Raw genomic sequence first — 19,595 nt, forward strand, 5'->3', positions numbered from 1 at the left:
ACTCTCTGAGAGGGTCCGGGACCACCAATAGAGACCCCCATAACAATGGTAGGAGTCCTTAGGTGGAATAAAGGGCAACAAGAAATTCCTAAGGGATGTATAACATCAGAGGACCACAGGAACTATTCCATTACTATCATGGAAAAATTTCGCTTAAATTTTTACAAAAAAGAAGAAAAAGTTCAAAAACTTGAGGGAAAAAAACAGAAAAAAATTAATATAAAAAAATATAAAAAAAAAAAAAAAAATTTTTGTAACATAACAATGGTATGTAGCCATAACTCATTTTAGTCATGAATATGGCCAGTTAATTAACTGTCAGCATACTGTGCTGGAAAAAAGTAGCAAGGACAAATAACTAGTCTGGCTTAGATTGTCAGTCCATTGAATCCTCATTGTTTGGTGGTGAATGTTCATATCGACCTCGCTTGTTAAGATTTTGATGGGAAGATGTGGAATAGCTGGGTTTTGGGTCTTTGTTTTGCTGTGTAGAACGAAAAGCTGAGCGCCTATGAGACTGGTCATTTGGTAAGATTGCTTCGGCTAGGCCCATATCAAATAGGGCTGACTTCAAGTCCTCTGAAGATCGACAAACATATTTTGTTTCCAAATGAGTAAATCTGAGACAAAAAGGAAATCCCCATTGATAGGAAATTTGATTTCTCTGGAGTACCTGGAGTTGAGGTTTAAGTGCGCGTGTTTTTGCAACTGTTATTGGGGACAAATCTGAAGAGTTGATAGGTATTGCCCTGGAAGCTAAGAGATTCTCTCCCTCTGGCAGCTGTTAGTATCTGTTCTTTGGTTCTGTAAAAGTGCAATTTAGCTATAATATCCCTCGGGGGACCATTTATTTTGCGTGGGGCTAACGCTCTATGCACTCTATCCATTTCGAACCTGTCAATAGGGGTTCCAGGTAATAATTCTTGAAAGAGCGCCGTGATATTAGCCTGCAGGTCTAGAACAGATTCAGGGATTCCCCTGATTCGCAGATTCGATCGATCTCTGTTCTCTTGGTCCTCTAAACGATTTTGTAATGTAAGGTTTTCCTCTTTTAGTACCTTCATCTCAGACATGTAGTTCTGTGTAAAATTATCAATTTCATCAACCCTCAGTTCTAAGTCAGCTGTTCTCTGACCTAGTTCTCTAATTTCTTTAGTCAGTTTGTCAGTTATATGATCAGAAGTCTGTTTGAGGGCTTTCTGAAGCATACATTCAAATTTTTTGAAGATGTCAGACTGTGTAGCAGCTTGTAATTCACAGTATTCATATTCAGACTCACCGTTAGCAGCCTGTGTCTTCTGACTGTGAGGTAAAGATTTTTTAGTGTATTCACCGCTGTGCTGTGGGGGAGAGGATGCCGCCGCCATTCCAGTCGCCAGCCTGTGTGCCGTTTCCTTCCTTTTTTTTTTTTTTTTTCCTGCTTTAATTTTCGTTTTAGGAGCGCTCAAGACCATTGTCAGTGAAGCTGACCGTATTAGGTAGGATTTTCTGTAGTTTTGGGATACTTGCTAGTTCACTGGAACCTGTAGTCCTCCGATGAAAACTCCCGAGGAGCGGAGCTCTAAGGTAACATTACCTTCACCTCAGGCTGCCACACATGCGCCCCCTAGCAAAATTTGATTTTACCAGGATAGCAAGTCCCCCAGGCCAATTTTCAGCGCTGTCACTCTTTGAATGACAATTGCGCAGTCATGCAACGCTGTACCCAAATACAATTTTTATCTTTTTTTTTTTCACACAAATAGAGCTTTCTTTTGGTTGTATTTAATCATTGCTGGGGTTTTTTTTATTTTTTGCTTAAACGAAAAAAGACTGAACACTTAGAAATAGAAAAAAAAAACTTTATTAGTTTGTTATAAAATTTTTCAAACAGGTAATTTTTCTCCTTCATCTATTAGCACTGATGAGGCTGCACTGATGGGCACTGGTAGGTGACACTGATAATGAGGCACTAATGGACACTGGCAGCACTGATATGCACTGGTAGGTGGCACTGGTGGGCACTGGCAGATGGCACTGGTAGACATCCACTGCTGTTAAGCAGTGCCCGTGTGCAGAACCAATGTTCCTCTGCCAGAATCTGGTAATCGGCTTTTTTTTTTTTTCTCCTCACGCTGTCAGCATGAGGGGAAAAAAAAACTGATTAGGTTCTTCTGTTTACATCATGTGATCAGCTGTCATTTGGCTGACGGCTGATCAAGTGGTAAGGGGCCGGGATCAGCCCCTTACTCCAATCTGTGATTAGCGGATCTGTGATCAACCTGCAGGGGGCTCGCAGGAAGCTCATGCATGGGAGGACATACATGGAATCCCGGCAATTTAGGCCCGCGCTGTAGACATCTTTCGGCTATAGCGAGGGCGTGAGGAGGTTAATCTTCATTTTGGACAGCAAAGGCTTTTCAGAACTTGCCTTTTCATGCAGAATAAACTGGTGCAATCTCTAAGTGTACATGCATGCAATTTTACCACAGTTGTTGCAAGAGTTACCCAAACAACTTAAAATTAAACTTTGGAGGTCCTTGGAGATTTGTGAACACATCAGACAACCAGCTCTTGGTTTCAATCTGCTGGGCCAGCTGGCTCTTTACAAATTAGCAAGTATTTTTTAAATTTGTGCCACTTATTACTTTCAATACCTACCTGACGTTTTATGACATGTCAAACGTACTGTATAGTTTAACTGAGAATTGAAAATAATATATAGGAGTTAGATCAAAATATCTTTAGCAAACTCAGACTTTGGGGAACAACTAAAGTGCTGCCTCTAAAGTGAAAACGAGTATATGGAGAAACTACAATCCAAACTAGATATTTTGAATAAGGAGAATCCATAAGATGCACAAATGTCAGATATGGACCAGTAGCTTGAAAATAGAGGTAGAAGCGCAGATGAAGGAAGAGAGGAGCAGAGTAAAGAAATTACAATAGAGAAGTAGATGGGGGGGGGGGGGGGGGGGGGCGCGCGCAAGGGGGGTGGGTTGGGTAGCTGTATGGGGAAAGGATACTTCAGGATTTGGCGATCTTTATAAATCCATTGTCAGACTCATAGGCATCAATAGAGCCTAAAGCCTAGTACACACTACTAGTGTGTCTTTTTTTTTTTTTTTTTGTTTTTTTTTTTTTTCATTCAACCCAGCAGGGCTGAATAAAAAAAAACCTGTGAGCTTCAGAAGAGCCGCTTTATTAATAATCCAATGTTAGTACAGCAATCTCGTCTGCTGTGCTATTGAGTGCTGACAGGGGGACAGCCCCCCCCGCCAGAACACTCTGGTCAGTGCTCCCAGCCATTGGCTGAGAGCGCAGTGTGGGGGGTGGTCGGCAGACCTTATTCAGTCATGCCCCATTGACAGTCCGACCAGCTGCAGTACACAGGGCCCGAATGTCGGCCAGTTTCTTTTGAACCAGTCAATGCCGCCCAACAATTGACTTGTGTGTACTAGGCTTAGCAGAGCTCCATTGATCTTGACATAATGACACCACAATTGCCAATAGCGCCAGACCCTAAATGTTTGGGAAATAAATTAGACAGGTTCCACTTGTATACTTCCTCATGAGGTTCTAATTATTTGTATTGCTGCTATCTGCAGGCACTATTTAAATTAAAATCGAATGTTTACCGGTTCAAATATGTAGAAATTTCCATGGGGGTTACTTACTTTTTTCACATGACTGTATATATGGCCTAGTATCCTAAAGCTCCAGTTCAGTGATATCCTTCCTATTATGGATGAGCCAGTGGTTCGAGTCAAACATAAGTTCGACTCGAACATTGGGTGTTCGTTCGTTCTAAAATGAACCGAACATATTGGGCGTAAGCGGAAAATCTGAGCACCGCGGAAAGCCCCATAATGCACTGCGAGATCGCAGTGCATTGCTACATGATGATTGGCCAAAGCTTGCACCTGACCTGCATGCTTTGGCCAATCACAGCACGCTCTGCTGAGAGCAATATTTGGCCAAAGGCAGGGTGCCTTTGGCCAATCATGGTTTAGGGGGACTAAGTCCACACCCCACACTATATAAGGCTGCTTACAGAGCGGCCATGTTTAGTGTTGTTGGAGTGGACAGAGAGAGAGCTTGAGTTAGATTAAGCAGGCAGGTTATTCAGTTAGTGGCAGTGTATTTGATATAGATAGATCTCTATATTTACAGTTGCTAATAGTGTGTACAGTTTCTACTACACTTCTGGTGGTGTATACAGTGCAGCTGTTGTACAGTTGCTAACACAGTGCAGGCTGTGTACACAGTATCTAATACAGTGTCGTCGTTGTATACTTTCTAATACACTTCAGGCGGCGTACACAGTATCTAATACAGTGTAGTGTGGTGTTGCAAAACAAAAAATACATCATGTCCGGAAGGCCAGCAAAAAGAGGCAGACGCTCACTGGCCACTAAAAGAGGGCAAGCAGCCTCTGTGTCTGCAGTCAGTTTTGGTAGTCGTGGACATGGTGCACCCTCTGCAGATGGCCGTGGGGCACGCTTGTCCTTTTTTGCTGCTGGTGGCCGTGTTATTGAGCCACAACATGCAGAAGAGTTGGTGGAGTGGATAACAAAGCCGTCCTCATCCTCTGTCACCCAGGCTCAGAGTAGTTTGCCTTCCAACGCAGCTGCCAAAGCAGCCTATTCCACCGGCTCCTTGTCCAGTCACTCCTTCCGTAGCCCCACCATCATGTGTGGAGGAGTCCACAGAATTATTCGACCACTGTGCCGGTTATATGCTGCTGGAGGACGCGCAGCGATTTGAAGGCTACGATGTTGGTTCCCAGGTTGAGGAACGGAGTAACGTGAGCCTAGAGAGAGGGGGTGCCACAGCAAGACAAGAAGCTGGCAGTCATGTTTCGCAGCACGGCCCATTCCTGCTCCTAACAAGAGTATCTGTGAGGGGTTACAGTGTTGTAGCACCACCACCCAAGGCCCAATTCGTCTGCCCCTGTTTAACAGGGGCATGTAATTACAATTATTGATATAATATTTCACAGCAGGGCCCATTCCCACACCCAACAGGAGTAACTGTGAGGGCTTACAATGTTCTGGTACCACCAACACCTCAGGCCCAATTTTCTACATGGTTTATAGGGCAGGCCGTATAATGTGTGTGTGTGTGTGTGTGTGTGTGTGTGTGTGTGTGTATATGTATATATGTGTGTGTGTGTATATGTATATTCTGTTCAGAGTATATAGAGCCTGGGGGACCCCCACGCTTTTTTTTTTTTTTTTTTTAATTTGGGTGCGGGGTTCCCCTTAATATGCATACCAGACCTTAAGGGTCTGGTAAGGATTTTGGGGGGACATCCATGCCATTTTTTTGGGGGTATTTTTATCTATATTGCCAGTATCGGACAATACATTACAGCCGCGGGCAGTTTTTAAATTAAATTTTTTTTTCCTTTAGAAATGTCATTTTGCTGCGGCACAGTAAAACACATCAGAAAGATGCGCCACTTTACAGGCAGACTAAGGGGACCCCCAGGCATGATATTTAAAGGAATATTTCATTTTTATGGTTTCACTTTAAGCATTATTAAAATCACTGCTTCCGAAAAAAAGTTCGTTTTTTAAAACTTTTTGTTTGCATTGATACATGTCCCCTGGGGCAGGACCCGGGTCCCCAAACACTTTTTTTTTTTTTTTTTTTTTTTTTTTTTTATGGCAATAACTTGCATATAAGCCTTTAAAATGAGCACTTTTGATTTTTCACGTTTTGTGTCCTAAAGGCTTTAACGGTGTTTGCGTTTTTGAACAAATTTTTTGTCTGTTCTCCTGTTCTGCTGCGAACCGAACCGGGGGCGTGTTCAGCTCATCCCTACTTCCTAACAGAGGAAAAAACAGGAACAAACACTTGCAATTTATGAAGTCCCCCCCCTTTCACACTTTACCAGTCCTAAAAACCTTAAAGTGGGTCTTTTTTTGACACACCTTGTGAACACAGCCAAGAACTGACCAGCCACCAGGGTTTAGGTGATTATGTTGTCTCTAAAACAATATTTTAGTCCAGGAAGTAGACGGAGACCCTGACTGATATCTGAACAAAGATGATTCTATCCTTCTGGTGACCAAACAGATGAAGGCATTGTCAGGGCCCGGGGGAATACTGTGGTCTCTGTAAAAGTTGATAAATACCTGGAAGAGCTAAACTGACACATTATTTAGTATGCTGTAATCCAGGTCCAGTATAAAAAGTCATTCAAAGATTTATCTAGTTTTCTATTTCATGTTTAAAGCAGGGACAAGTGGGAAGAAAAGCGGAACAAGCTGCGGTCCAGAATACAGAAGGTTCTGAAGTGTAATGTGACCAGGAGTAATCCACTGGATCCCATTGAGGTCCCCGCTGCAGACTGCCTGATCACCTCCCTTTGCTTGGAGACCGCCTGTAAAGACCTGGAGTCTTATCGCTGCTCTATTCAGAATATCACAAGACTGCTTAGACCAGGAGGACACCTGGTGCTTATCGGAGCCCTGGGGAACACCTACTACATGGTACAGCAGAAGGCTTTCTTCTGTCTTTCACTAGATGAAGATGCTGTGAGGGGTGCGATCACCCAGGCTGGATGCACAATACAAAGCATGGAAATATTGCCAATCCCAGAAAGAATGGCTCACTTTCACATTGCCGACAGCTTGGCCAACTTTTTCCTGGTGGCGAAAAAGGAAATGCAAAAGTAAGCATAACGTTTTTATTAACTTTACATAGGTCATTCAAATTTCACTTGTTAGTAGTCTAACTCCTATATAAATCTACTACTCAACATAGTCTCTATCACAAGCGATGCACTTGTGCCATTGTTAAACTCATCTCTCAAATTCATATTGATATGCTGGAAGTGTTTGAAGCAGTGGCGGAATTATCAGGGTCGCAGCAGTCGCACTTGTGACTGGGCCCTGTAGTTCTGCCACTTCAGGAGGGGCCGCCTGACTGTTCTGTACCCATTCTGGCTGCTGTGGTAAAGGTGGCATGTGTTGGTTCATTCCGCCTCGGGGAGGGGGGCTTTCGACTGCTGAGGGGGGGGGGGGGGGCAGGGAGGGGGGAGGGAGAGAGAAGGCATAGGCAGCTCTGAGACTGTGGACTGCCTCGCCCCCGCCTATCCAGAGACAAAGAATGTAGGGAGGCGGGGTGGCCCCTGAAAAATAAAGTCAGCAGACCTGCTGACGCCAATTGAGTGAAGTCAGGGAGTCGCTCTCCCCTCTGCGACTGCATGGAGTCCCTGTCCTGATTACCCATGAGGCAAGGCATTCCTGGAGGCGGCATGTGACGGAAATCTGAGGTGACTCGATTGATGGACGGTAAGTAAAGTGACATTTTGCAGTGCAATCGATCCCAACCTCCACCACCTCTGCCTCTTATTGATCCTATCCCCCCCATCACCTCTACAACAGAGGAGATGGGGGGGATGGCTACGAGATCGGTGGTGGGGGATGGGATCAGTAAGAGGCAGAGGTGGTGGTGAGAGAGGATGGCACTGCCACTACCCCCCTCAAGTATCACCGCAGCTACCCCCCCCCCCCCCCCCCCCAAGAACTGCCGCTTCCCTCAAGTACCACCGCTTCCACCCCCCCAACACCAAAATCATGCTCTTTCGGGGGGGCCCTTCATGATTTCTTGCACCGGGGCCCTGAAGTTTCTAGTTACGCCTCTGGTTTGAAGCCAAGTAAAAGACACTGTTTTGCCAGTCTGGTGACAGAGGATGAAATATGGGTGTATCTTTATGATCCAGAAACTAAGAATGAATCCTTGAAATTAAGTCACACCTCCTCCCCAAGGCCTAAGACTGGCCTAAGACTGTGAAGAGCCAGCAATCAGCACAGAAAACCATTGTGACTTTTTTTGTGATAAAAAGGATATAATTCTGGAATATTTTCCGGCATATGGCTGTTCTGTGACCAGTGAGTGGCACATTAAGACACACATAAAGTGTTACTAAACCTACAACAGTAAAATAAGTCTGTGTATGCAGTAAAGCATGCTTGTTCTACTCACTGTGGAACCCAAGGGGTTGATCCTCCACATTGTGTAAAAAGGCGGTTTGATCCTGTCTTCTCTGATCTTCCTCTTTTTCCACTACCCCAATCCATCTCCTGATAATTAGGGGCACTCTGCACATGCTCAGTTTGGTGTGTATTACTAGTGAGTTTTTTTTTTTTTTTTTTTTTTTTTTTTTTTTTTTTTTTTTGGAAGGGTGCATGTGATCAGCACAGGGCCAATCGGCACTAGCCAGACAGAAGGTCGGGGGTCCTGCAGCCTCATAGGACAGTCGGAAAAGAATGAAAACTCCTTCTACAAGCTTTAACTAGACACTCATAGAAGTCACAAGACTCTAACTGCTGATGAGAAAAGGTATTTAGCAGTTTATATTTACTAAAATAATTGCATTTCCATGTTCAGTGTATTGTGGGAGACCAGATATAGTGAATGCAGGGTCTTGGGTTTAGTAACACTTTAAGAAGTGTAGAGAAGCCATTAGGAGGAAGAGACTAAAACAAGAATCTAAAAATGATCCACATTCACCATGCCAATGCACAAGCCAGTGGCGGCTGGTGCTCCAAATTTTTGTGGGGGCGCAAACAAACTGAAAAATACTGAACCCCCCCCCCCCCCCCCAATCAATTGCAGCCACTGCGCCCATCAAATGCAGCCACTTGTGCCCAGTATATTCAGCCACTTGTGGCAATCAACTGTAGCCACTTGTTCCCATCCTATGGAGCCACTTGTGCCTATCATATGCCGCCACCTGTGCCCAGTATATGCAGCCAGGCACGTCCCCTGGCTCAGCTGTCACTTCACTGCATCACCCCCCCCCCCCCCACCCCCACCCCCCCCGCGTGCGGCCGGTCCGGCAGCACTTACCGCACGTGTGGCAGGGCTCTGCTCCTCTCCTCCTGTAGTGATGGGGGTCTCCTCCTCGGCAGCTCTCCTCCTTGATTGGCAGGGAGGAATGTTAGTGTGAAAATTCATTCGCTATGCCACACAACAGAGCCCATCCTATTTTGAAACCTATTAGAGCCTCTGGCTCTATCACGTGCTTCAAAATACACACCCCCCGCTTATCCCCGCCATAGTATTTCATGTGTCTAGGGGCCAGGCACATGAATAGGGAGGGCAGCGGAGGTGCTAGGGGTGGCGGTGCCCGTAATGTACGGGCCGCCACTGGCACAAGCCCACACATCTCTGGCAATTAATCAGGCAGTCAGTAAATTTGGCAGGCCAGTGGTCCCCCTTCCATTGTACAGCACTATCCGACTTCCATTTGCTCGGTCCAGTGAAGGACAGTCTTTGGGGACATTGGTTTAATGACACAGGCAAGGATAAAGTGGCTCTGAAAAAGTTGGTACAACAGTGCACACCTGAATACTTTCAAAAATAATTCAAGAGTTGGTTTTAATGATAACATAAATGCATCGCTTGTGATGGAGACTATGTTGAATAGCTTTGCATAGAGGAAGAGTTACTCTACCAACATGTGAAATTTGAATGACCTATAGTATGTAAATTAACAAAAACGGTATGCCCAATTTTGCATTATTTTTCGATACAGCCCTTGTATTTGATTCCTGTTAGCTGGCCATATACTAAGGATATAATATATGATTTGTTCTACATTAATAAAGATGACAATTGCTAAAATATTCACTATATTACCTGTAATCTAAAATATTAAATCTATCTCTTTGTCTCCCAGAATCCAGTCTCATGATGTCACAAATCTCAATATTATCAACAAGTTTTCATAAAGCTAATATATCCAGACATTGTTATATTGTTTGTGTTTTTATTCTAGTATGGTCCTGTAATAAACACATTTTATTTCTTTTTTTTTTTTTTTTTTTTTTTTCCATAGTCAGAAAATAAGTTATATTTGCCTGCAGAAACATATGTAATTTAATCATTACCCTTTAAACCACTTCAAATGTCATCTGGCCACTATTTGCTGTGACCCACACAGAATTGATTTTCTTTATTGTGTCCCATGGTCCCTCTGTCTTCTACAAACCTAGTAAACCTCAACTTATGACGCGTACACACAAGCGGAATGTCCGACAGAAAAAGTCAGTCGGATTCTTTTCATTGTATATTCCGATCGTCTGTAGGCCTCATCGGACTTTCTTTTTTTTCGAAAATTCTGACGGACCTAGAAATAGAAAATGTTTTAAATATTTCCGACGGAACCAATTCCAATTGGGAAAACTGCTCGTCTGTATGCTGTTCCGACAGACTAAAAACGACGCATGCTCTGAAGCAAGTACGAGACGGAGGCTATTGGCTACTGGCTATTGAACTTACTTTTTCTAGTCCCGTCGTACGTGGTGTACGTCACCGCGTTCTTGACGATCGGACTTTGGTGTGATTGTGTGTACGCTAGACAGTTTCAGCAGAACTCCATCGGAAAAACCTTTAGAGTTTATTCCGACGGGAAAACCGGTCGTGTGTACATGGCATAACACAATATAAAAACCGTGTGCAACTACATTTAAAAGACAAAAATAGTTTTATTTACACATTTTTAGTATTTCGTTTACATACTGTATCTTAAGTTTAGTTAGTAGAAGGGCAGCAGAGTCTTACCGGACTGTTGACTTTGCATCCAAAAATGCAAGTTCAGGGTTTCATCAGTCTATGCAGTTTTCAGCCTAGTTTACCTAAGTTTTTGGCCACTTTGGCTGACTGCAGAGCCGGGCCAAATTAAGAACATCATGGGCCTGGTGCTGAGGATTTTGGTGGGGTTTTTTTTTATAAATAAATAAAAATGCAAACAATTTTTGTTATAACAAATTAAATAGAGGGAGGATGCACAGGAGCATGCGTGGGAATGACAGCAATGCAGCCAGGCCAAGGCCAGTGACCAAAGGCACAGAACCCGGAAGGAAGACTGGGTAAAGATGGAAGCGCCTGGCACCTGCCGGATTGATCACAGCGCAGCGCTGGAGGGCTCAGTCTGACAGGTAAGTGTACCCTAATGTGCTAATATGCTGTGCATACTTAGGTTATGCCATAATGTATATCTACCACAGGATCCCAGGAGCCTCTCATGGGGCACCCTACTGACGCGATGGTCCTTGAGCAGTGCCCAAGTGCAACATTTCAAAAATATTTTCAGGGACACTTTTTTTTTTTTTTTATTACCAGTGGTATATTTAGAGTAGCTGACATCCCCTATGTTCCTCTATACATCACAATAGTAATCACAAAATTAAATGAGTACTAATAATGGGCAGAACAAATATAAGGACTGAGAAGATTTCCTTTAGTTGAACTAACAAAAGTGTGCCCATTCTAGAGCTGGTAAAATTGAGGATATTCAATATAATTTTAAAGAACTGTTTTTGTGGGTAAGAGGCATAGAGAAGGAGTATGGGTGGTATAAAAGTGGGAGAGGTGAGGGAGAGGAATGTGGAGGGTATAACAGTGGGCAGTATGTACAGGAGAGGAGTGTGGAGGGTATAACAGTGGGCAGTATGTACAGGAGAGGAGTGTGGAGGGGATGACAGTAGGCAGTATGTACAGGAGAGGAGTTTGGAAGGTATAATGGGGGCAATATGTACAGGAGAGGAGTGCGGAGGGCATGATGGGGACAGCATATACAGGAGAGGAGTGTGGAGGGTATGACAGTGGGCAATATGTACGGGAGAGGAGTGTGGTGGGTATGACAGTGGGTGGTATGTACAGGAGAGGAGTGTGGAGGGTATGACAGTGGACAGTATGCACAGCAGAAGAGTGTGGAGGGTATGACAGTGGGCGGTATGTACAGGAGAGGAGTGTGGAGGGTATGACAGTGGGCGGTATGTACAGGAGAGGAGTGTGGAGGGTATGACAGTGGGCGGTATGTACAGGAGAGGAGTGTGGAGGGTATGCCATTGAGCAGTATGTACAAGAGAGGAGTGTGGAGAGGATGACAGTTGGCAGTATGTACAGGAGAGGAGTGTGGAGGGTATGATGGGGGCAGTATGTACAGAGAGGAGTGTGGTGAGAGACAGTTGGCATTATGTACAGGAGAGGAGTGTGGAGGGTATGACAGTTGGCAGCAGTGGCGGCCTGTCTATAGGGGGCAAAATATAAAAATAAAGTATTGCGCTAGGTGCGTGAGTATAAAAATGGATTATTGTTATAAAACCGTGAAGGATATCCTGCAGCTGAGCACTATAGCCCCTATCTTAGGGCACAAATATAAAAATAACAAGAAAAAGTGCAGCGCTGGACAAATATCACAAACAGTAAACGTGATATAACAGTGAAAGAACACCGTGCAAAGAGTGACTAATATCAGCTAAAATAATTGTAAATTTTAAAAAATAACATCAGATGAATGAATTCAATTGATAGTGCATATAAAACAACAATTTTGAAAAACAATAAATATAGTGAAAACAGTTCATAGAGTGAAGTAAAGTCCAAACATGGGATAACCAAAGCAAGACCCCAGGTCTGTATTCCACCGTTGGTGCTGCCCGTCACCTGTAAAACAATGGGGTCTTACCGGAAAGCCTGCGACCACCCTTATTCAGGGAGGTCAAAACAGGCTTGGTAGAGTGATTGGAGCCACAGGAAACGCTACTGGGATCACACTAGCTTCCTTGGTGAGTGGCCGGTCAGCAGAAAAAGAGGGGACACCTTGGGCGATGTATTAGCAAGAGGTAATTACCACACAGCAAACAGCAGACACTTCCATGAATCCGGTTAGGGCAATCCATAAATGTTCCAAAAGAAAAGAGAAGACTCTGATAGTGCAGAGAAACTTTGGCCAATTTATTCAAAAATATTAAAAACAACAGAGACATAATTCCTAGCAGGGATAAGAGATAAATGAAAACCCACTGCTATTTAAAACAAAAATGAGCATGCGTGTTCACGTTGTGACCCTACGGCCGTTTCGTCACAACTGACGTTATCAGGGGTACGCAATCGCACACGCCTTACAAGCCCACGCGGAGCGGTGAAAAGCGCAGCCGTTGGCTAATGGGTAACAGTGCTAGAACCTGATTGGTTTAATTGCACATGGCTCTAGCCTCCCCAAATAGGTAGCCTATTTGACATGGAGCTAAAACTCCCTTCAAACCTATAGGGCAAACAGAGACTGTGTTCAGAAATAGAATCTAAAATAGCACTGAGAAAGTAATACTAAAGCAGTGCCATCTTGTGGACATTTAAGAGAATATTTAAAATTCATATACGGATCAGAATAAATACTTTTTAAAGGGGTGTATATAAGAGGTGTGTATAAATAATACGAAAAAATATATAAAAAATATATCAAATATATATATAACCTAGACAACCCCCTAATGAATGTAGATCAATATGAAAAAAGCATCTCCATCCTATTGCTAAAACAGAATTAATAAAATATGACAAAAAAAAAAATCACATATATATATATATATATATAATATATATATATATATATAATATATATATATATATATATATATATATATATATATATATATATTTTTTCATAAATAAAAAATAGATAATAAATATATATATATATATATATATATATATATATATATATATATATATATATATATATATATATATATATATATATATATATATAATATAAGACAAATATGTGTCTGACATATAAAAATGCAAAGGAGAGTGCAAATATGAGATGTGGAGTTACCATGACATATATAGTTGGACTACAAACTACAACCCATATTGCAGACACGAGCTATGGAAGACATCAACAGTTATTAATATAGCAGTTGATGTCCCATTCTACGTTCAAGCCATTGGGGGCATGGGAACCAAGCTTGTATATCTAGTTAGTTTCTGATCTGGAAATGGTTCTCTTGCCATTGCTGCCACGCCAGTGGGGAACATATTTCTCCAAACCAATAAAGATAGTACCACTAGGGTCTCTTTTGTGTTTAAGGTCATAGTGTCTGGAGACACTATGTTTGTCAAAGCCTTTCTTTATGTTGGTGATATGCTCCCCTAGTCTGACGTGCAACATCCGGATAGTACGTCCCACATATTCTAAACCGCATGGATACCTTAAAAGGTATACAACGCATTTAGTGGTGCATCTTATGAACGATTTAATAGGATATGTGACACCTGTGCCCTCCGATGTAAATTCAGTTAATCTTCTGTCACATAGTGCATTAAAGCGGGGGTCCACCTATCTATCGTTTTTTTTTTTTTAGTTCATTCACAAACTTTTCTTCTCAGCATTACATACTCACATATTGTGTGTAATATGTCCGCCTGTGTCAGATTTTGTCGGAAAGAATAACTTATATTATTCACTGCAGGTGGTTTCCATCTTCATTGTGGGCATTTGAAGCCCACAAGCATTTATTTCCTGGATGTGGTGAATGCTGTGCTCCCAGCATTCACCGCTCGTTCCCGCACATGCTCAGTGGCATCCTGGGAAGCCTGAGACTAGCTCCCAGGAGTCTGGGAGAGGCTAGAAACACGCCTACTCCCACGGGAGGAGAACCAGGAAGTGCAAAGAAGAATAGAAAAATAAAAAGGTAATTACGGTGATTTAAATTTTTTTTAAACGGCATGTCAGCATCTAGGCAAGGAAGAGAATACATACAGATATTGTTCAAAATTTGGGTGCAACCACGCTTTAACCCTGCAGACTTTACATCTCCTGCAAGGGAAAAAAACCTCTAAGATCCCCGAAGAAAGTTGGGCGTGTGGGTGGATCTGGGACATTAGGTGCTAAAATGTGTCTAAAACTAGTGGTTCCCCTAAACAATACACAGGGTTTGTCAGATAACAAAGGCCCAAGGATCCGATCATTTTTAATGACCGGCCAATGTCTTTTAATGATTCTTTTAATGGCCCAGTGCTAACTAGAATAAGTAGTCAGGCTAATCCAAAGTCCTCTCTGTCATCAACCTGAGGGGATTTATCACCCAATAGGTCCTTACGATCCCTGTTGCCTACCTCAGAGATTAGAGAGTCCAGGGCTGCATCATCATAGCCTTTATTCAAAAATCTAGATTTCAAGATTGAAGCCTCCCTGTGAAACTCATTCACATCGGAACAATTCCACCTTAAACGCAGAAATTGGCCCTTGGGGACAGCCAACAGCCAAGAGCGATGATGGCAGGAATCCAAAGGAATAAAACTATTCCTGTCAGTTGGTTTAAAAAAGGTGGAAGTGGTGATCCTGCCATCAACAATTGCAATCACCAAATCCAAAAAATGGATCTGGGTCGGACTGGCCTCATGACTGAGTACTATACCCCTATCATTATTATTGAGAAAGGATAGGAAGGTGGTCACGGATTCAGAATCACCGTCCCAAATACACAGGACGTCATCGATAAATTTTCTCCACATGACAACCTGGGATGGCCTATCATGTAGAACCACATCCTCCTCCCATTTGGCCATAAAAAGATTCTCAATACTGGGAGCAAATTTAGCTCCCATGGCCACTCCCTTAGTTTGTAAATAATGTCCACCATTGTGCCAAAAATGGTTATGCTCGATCGAGAAGTCCAACAACTCCATCATGAAATTACATTGCGTGGTGGAGATGTTGGAGTCCCGATAGAGAAAATGTCGCACAGCGTCATGACCCAACTTATGGGGTATCGAAGTATAAAGCGACACAACATCAGCGGTCACTAATGTATAAGTGGCTTTCCACTCAATTTCACTTAAAAGATTAAGGACATGTTTAGTGTCCTTAAGAAATGAGGGGGTACCCATCACCAGTGGTTGTAAAAAGTGGTCAATATATTTACCCACACGTGAAGTAATAGAATCTATACCACTGATGATGGGTCTTCCCGGAGGATTGGTCAAGGACTTGTGGATTTTTGGCAGTATATACATAAGCGGGGAGCCAGAGGGACCAAATACTCCTTCTCTTTTTTTATTTAGAATCCCCATATTGTATCCTTTGTCGACCAAAACACTTAACTCCCGTTTGAATGTGAGGGTTGGGTCAGACGGCAAAGGGGAATAGGTGTCTGAATCAGAAAGAATCCTTAACATCTCTTTAGAGTAAGAATCTTTATCCAGAAGAACAATGGCACCGCCCTTGTCCGCGGGACGTACGATGATGTCCTTCCTGTTGCACAAAGCCTCCATTCCAACTTTAATGTCATGTTGAGGTTGCACTGCTCTTGTTCTCAAATTAGCCAAATCATTCAGTACCAAGTCCCGAAAAACAGTGATATTTGGTGCTGAATTTCCTGGAGGATTGAAGAGCGAGGCATTGGATAATCCAGAATGGATAACCACAGATGCCTCCCTAGTTAGTTGTCTAGCCGGGTTGCTCAAAATATACCTTTTAATATTTAATTTACGCGTATATTTCTGCACATCTATAAAAGTCTGGAATTTATTAAGATTTTGGGTTGGAACAAACTTCAGACCTTTATTTAAAGTGAACAATTCTTCCTTTGTAAGTTCCTTTGTACTCAAATTAATAATACCATTAATATCTATATTCTCCTTTTTGGGGTGAAGGTTCCTCCCCCTGTGCACCATCTCTTGCGTCGCCATTTCACTTGTTTCTTCCCCTGTTGGCCAACTGAAAATCCCGTCTAAAACGTTTTTCTCCTGTATGTTGGTTTTAAGGGGGACCAGAGGTATTGCGATTACCACCCGAGCCAGATGCACACTCATCAGTGACATTAAGCAAGGGAGAAAATCTGTTCCCAGTATTGATATTAGCCACATACTGGCCCTGTCCACCATTACTGTCATGATGGTCACGCCTGTTGTGGTACTGAGAAACCTGATGATCACGAGGGTGATGCCCATTGCTGTGGCCATGATAGGCTGCATGATCCTCCTGTTGTCTCCAGGGTGGAGGTGAATGGTAGTACGGTCAAGAAAAAGACCCCCTACTACCACCTCCAAATCTTGGTTGATTGAGGTGTTTTTGAGGACCCCTACTTCTAGATGGATAAGGGAAGGGGTGATGCATATAATACACATCAGAAGAGTTATCACCCTGTGTCCCCTGAGTTGCGGGCACGGACTGAGAACTATTGGTAGTGGTGGTGGAGGGAGGGTCGACAGGAGGAGGGATCTGCCACTTAAAGACCAAATTGTCCCTATAGTCTTTAGCATCCCTATTGTATTTTCTTTTTTTCTTTTGCTTTTGCTCAGATTCTTCTTTGATCAGTATGGTTTTTAAAGCCTCCGATCTACGGATATAATCCTGTTCATCTTTGAAGGGGGTTAGTTTACTTTTTATGCTGCTAATTTCTAGATCCAGCATAGTTAATCTACGTTTTTTTCTTAGCTATCAAAAATTGTAAAAAACTGACCCCTGCTTCATTAAAATATTTGAACCACTCAGCTAGTTCATTGTCCTCTTTCTGGGGGTTAACCTCCCATCTTAAGCTCCTAGGGACCATATTCTCTTTCACATATTCCTCTAAATATGCTATGTCCCACCTAATATGTAACCCAGTAATTGTAAGATTTTTGAGCCTAAGGAAACAACCTGCCACGTCATCCCTTGGATCATCCTTACCATCAAAGACACCCATGGTGTCAGTGACCACCTGGGATCTATACTCAAAAATATCCATTATGGAAACACCAGCTGCAAAAACTAAATATCAAAACATGCACAAAATTTAAAAAGAAAGAATGCGTGAGTAAAAAAAATGGATTATTGTTATTATTGAGTTTCCAAAAAAAAAAGTCAGAATTCTTTCTGAGTTTCAAAGTCAGAATTCTTTCTGAGTTTCAAAGTCAGAATTCTTTCTGAGTTTCAAAGTCAGAATTCTTTCTGAGTTTCAAAGTCAGAATTCTTTCTGAGTTTCAAAGTCAGAATTCTTTCTGAGTTTCAAAGTCAGAATTCTTTCTGAGTTTCAAAGTCAGAATTCTTTCTGAGTTTCAAAGTCAGAATTCTTTCTGAGTTTCAAAGTCAGAATTCTTTCTGAGTTTCAAAGTCAGAATTCTTTCTGAGTTTATAAATATAGTAGTCTCTATTAGGAAGATTTTAGGACCAATGAGCAATAAGGTAGTAACACCCACAGATCATCTTTCTGCAGACATACATGTCTTCTGCTCCTGTATATGAATATGTAAATCTATCTTAGTTACAGCACACAGTATAGGGAAGCAGGCAGTGCTGGGTTCTCTGGTTCCTCTACTGTATTAATTAGTTCCTCGGTTTTCTGTCTTATCCTTCTTCTCTGTCATCTGCTCCAACATAAAGAGTCATGCTGAAAACATGTGTACAGTATTGTGTGTGAGTGGGGGGGGGGCACAACTCTGTACCCCAACTTGTAGGACACATTGCACTATTGCCCCTACATGAGGGAATTGTGAATGGATAGAAGGCAGCAGGACAATGTGTGTCTATGGTCATAACAGATTAATCATAGCAATTAATTGTATGGGCTGATAAGGTGTTTCACACACAATTTATCTCATATTAAACATAAAAAGAAATGATTAAAGCGGGAGTCCGGCGACCAATCCTTTTTTTTTTTTTTTTTTTTTTTTTTTTTTTAGGTCATTGAGACACTTTGCTAATCCCAAAATAATACTCACAGTTTGGGTGTAATATTTCCAACTCTGTCTGTTTTCTTACTGAAGAATAACTTAAAAAATGTGATGCTGGCTGTTTCCATCTTGCTTGTGGGCATGTGAAGCCCACAAGCATTGATTTCCTGGATGCGGTGAATGCTGTTCATTCACAGCTTGTTCACATGCATGATCATTGTTCCAGCACTGAATCTTGGGAAGCCTGACACTAAGCTCCCAGGAGACAGTGCGGTGCCGGGGAAAGGCAATAAACACGCCTACTCCCATGGGAGGAGAGACAGGAAGTGCCACAATAAAGTACAATATAAAGGTAATTGCAGCGATAAAAAAAATTTTCGTGTGGCATTTGAAGATCTATGCAATTAACTGAAGGGGGTAAGATTAAGTTAAATATTTGAGTAGAACCCCACTTTGAAAGTCCTTAAGTCATAGCCTGGTGGTTAGCGTAATAGGCTTATAGTGTTGAATTAGTGTTGAAGGTTGTGGGTTCTAATCCAGCTCAGAGCACAATCACTAGTTTATATATTTTCAATATATTGATTTTATATTAAACATAAATATGAGTTAGTGAGGGCTTAAATTGTATTTTATTGATATATCCAAATTGATTTCAAGGATTATTAACAAAGACATATTGATAAAATTGTTGTATAAACTGACTACTATAAATTAGAGAGTAGGGATTTTTTTACAAATCAGTGTATATATTGGGATGATTTTGGTGACATGGGGCCAGTTCTCAATTTCAGGAGATTATCCATGGAAGCTGCATGATAACCATCATATCTCACAACTCAGCCCTGAGCTCTGCACTATAAGGTAATCTGTGTGTACTACAATGTACATGCACACACCCATATCTCCCCTTCACTGATTGGCTGCACTTTATCCCCACTGACACCGATGCAGCGCCATTTTCCTCTTGGCTACACCTTTGACACAGAAATTTTTTCCAGCTAATGACACCACCAATGCAGGGTCATTTCTTTTCATCCAGTGAGTGACACCACCGATGCAGGGTCATTTCTTTTCATCCAGTGAGTGACACCACCGATGCAGGGTCATTTTTTCCATCCAGTGACACCACCGATGCGGGGTCATTTTTTCCA

At 42.3% G+C, this 19,595-nt stretch overlaps 1 protein-coding gene across 1 annotated transcript in view; it reads left to right on the top strand.

The window, feature by feature from the left end:
• The window catches only part of LOC141127130 (nicotinamide N-methyltransferase-like), a 118,409-nt gene extending 108,681 nt beyond the window's left edge, over nt 1–9,728 (top strand). The window contains exons 3-4 of the mRNA XM_073613342.1: nt 6,227–6,661; nt 9,677–9,728. Coding sequence (XP_073469443.1) covers nt 6,227–6,661; nt 9,677–9,728 — 487 coding nt within the window. The remainder of the gene's footprint in view (nt 1–6,226; nt 6,662–9,676) is intronic.
• The last annotated feature ends 9,867 nt before the right edge of the window (nt 9,729–19,595 follow it).

The sequence above is a fragment of the Aquarana catesbeiana genome, linkage group LG02 (genome assembly GCF_042186555.1).
Source record: "Aquarana catesbeiana isolate 2022-GZ linkage group LG02, ASM4218655v1, whole genome shotgun sequence".
NCBI classification, from domain to species: Eukaryota; Metazoa; Chordata; class Amphibia; order Anura; family Ranidae; genus Aquarana; species Aquarana catesbeiana.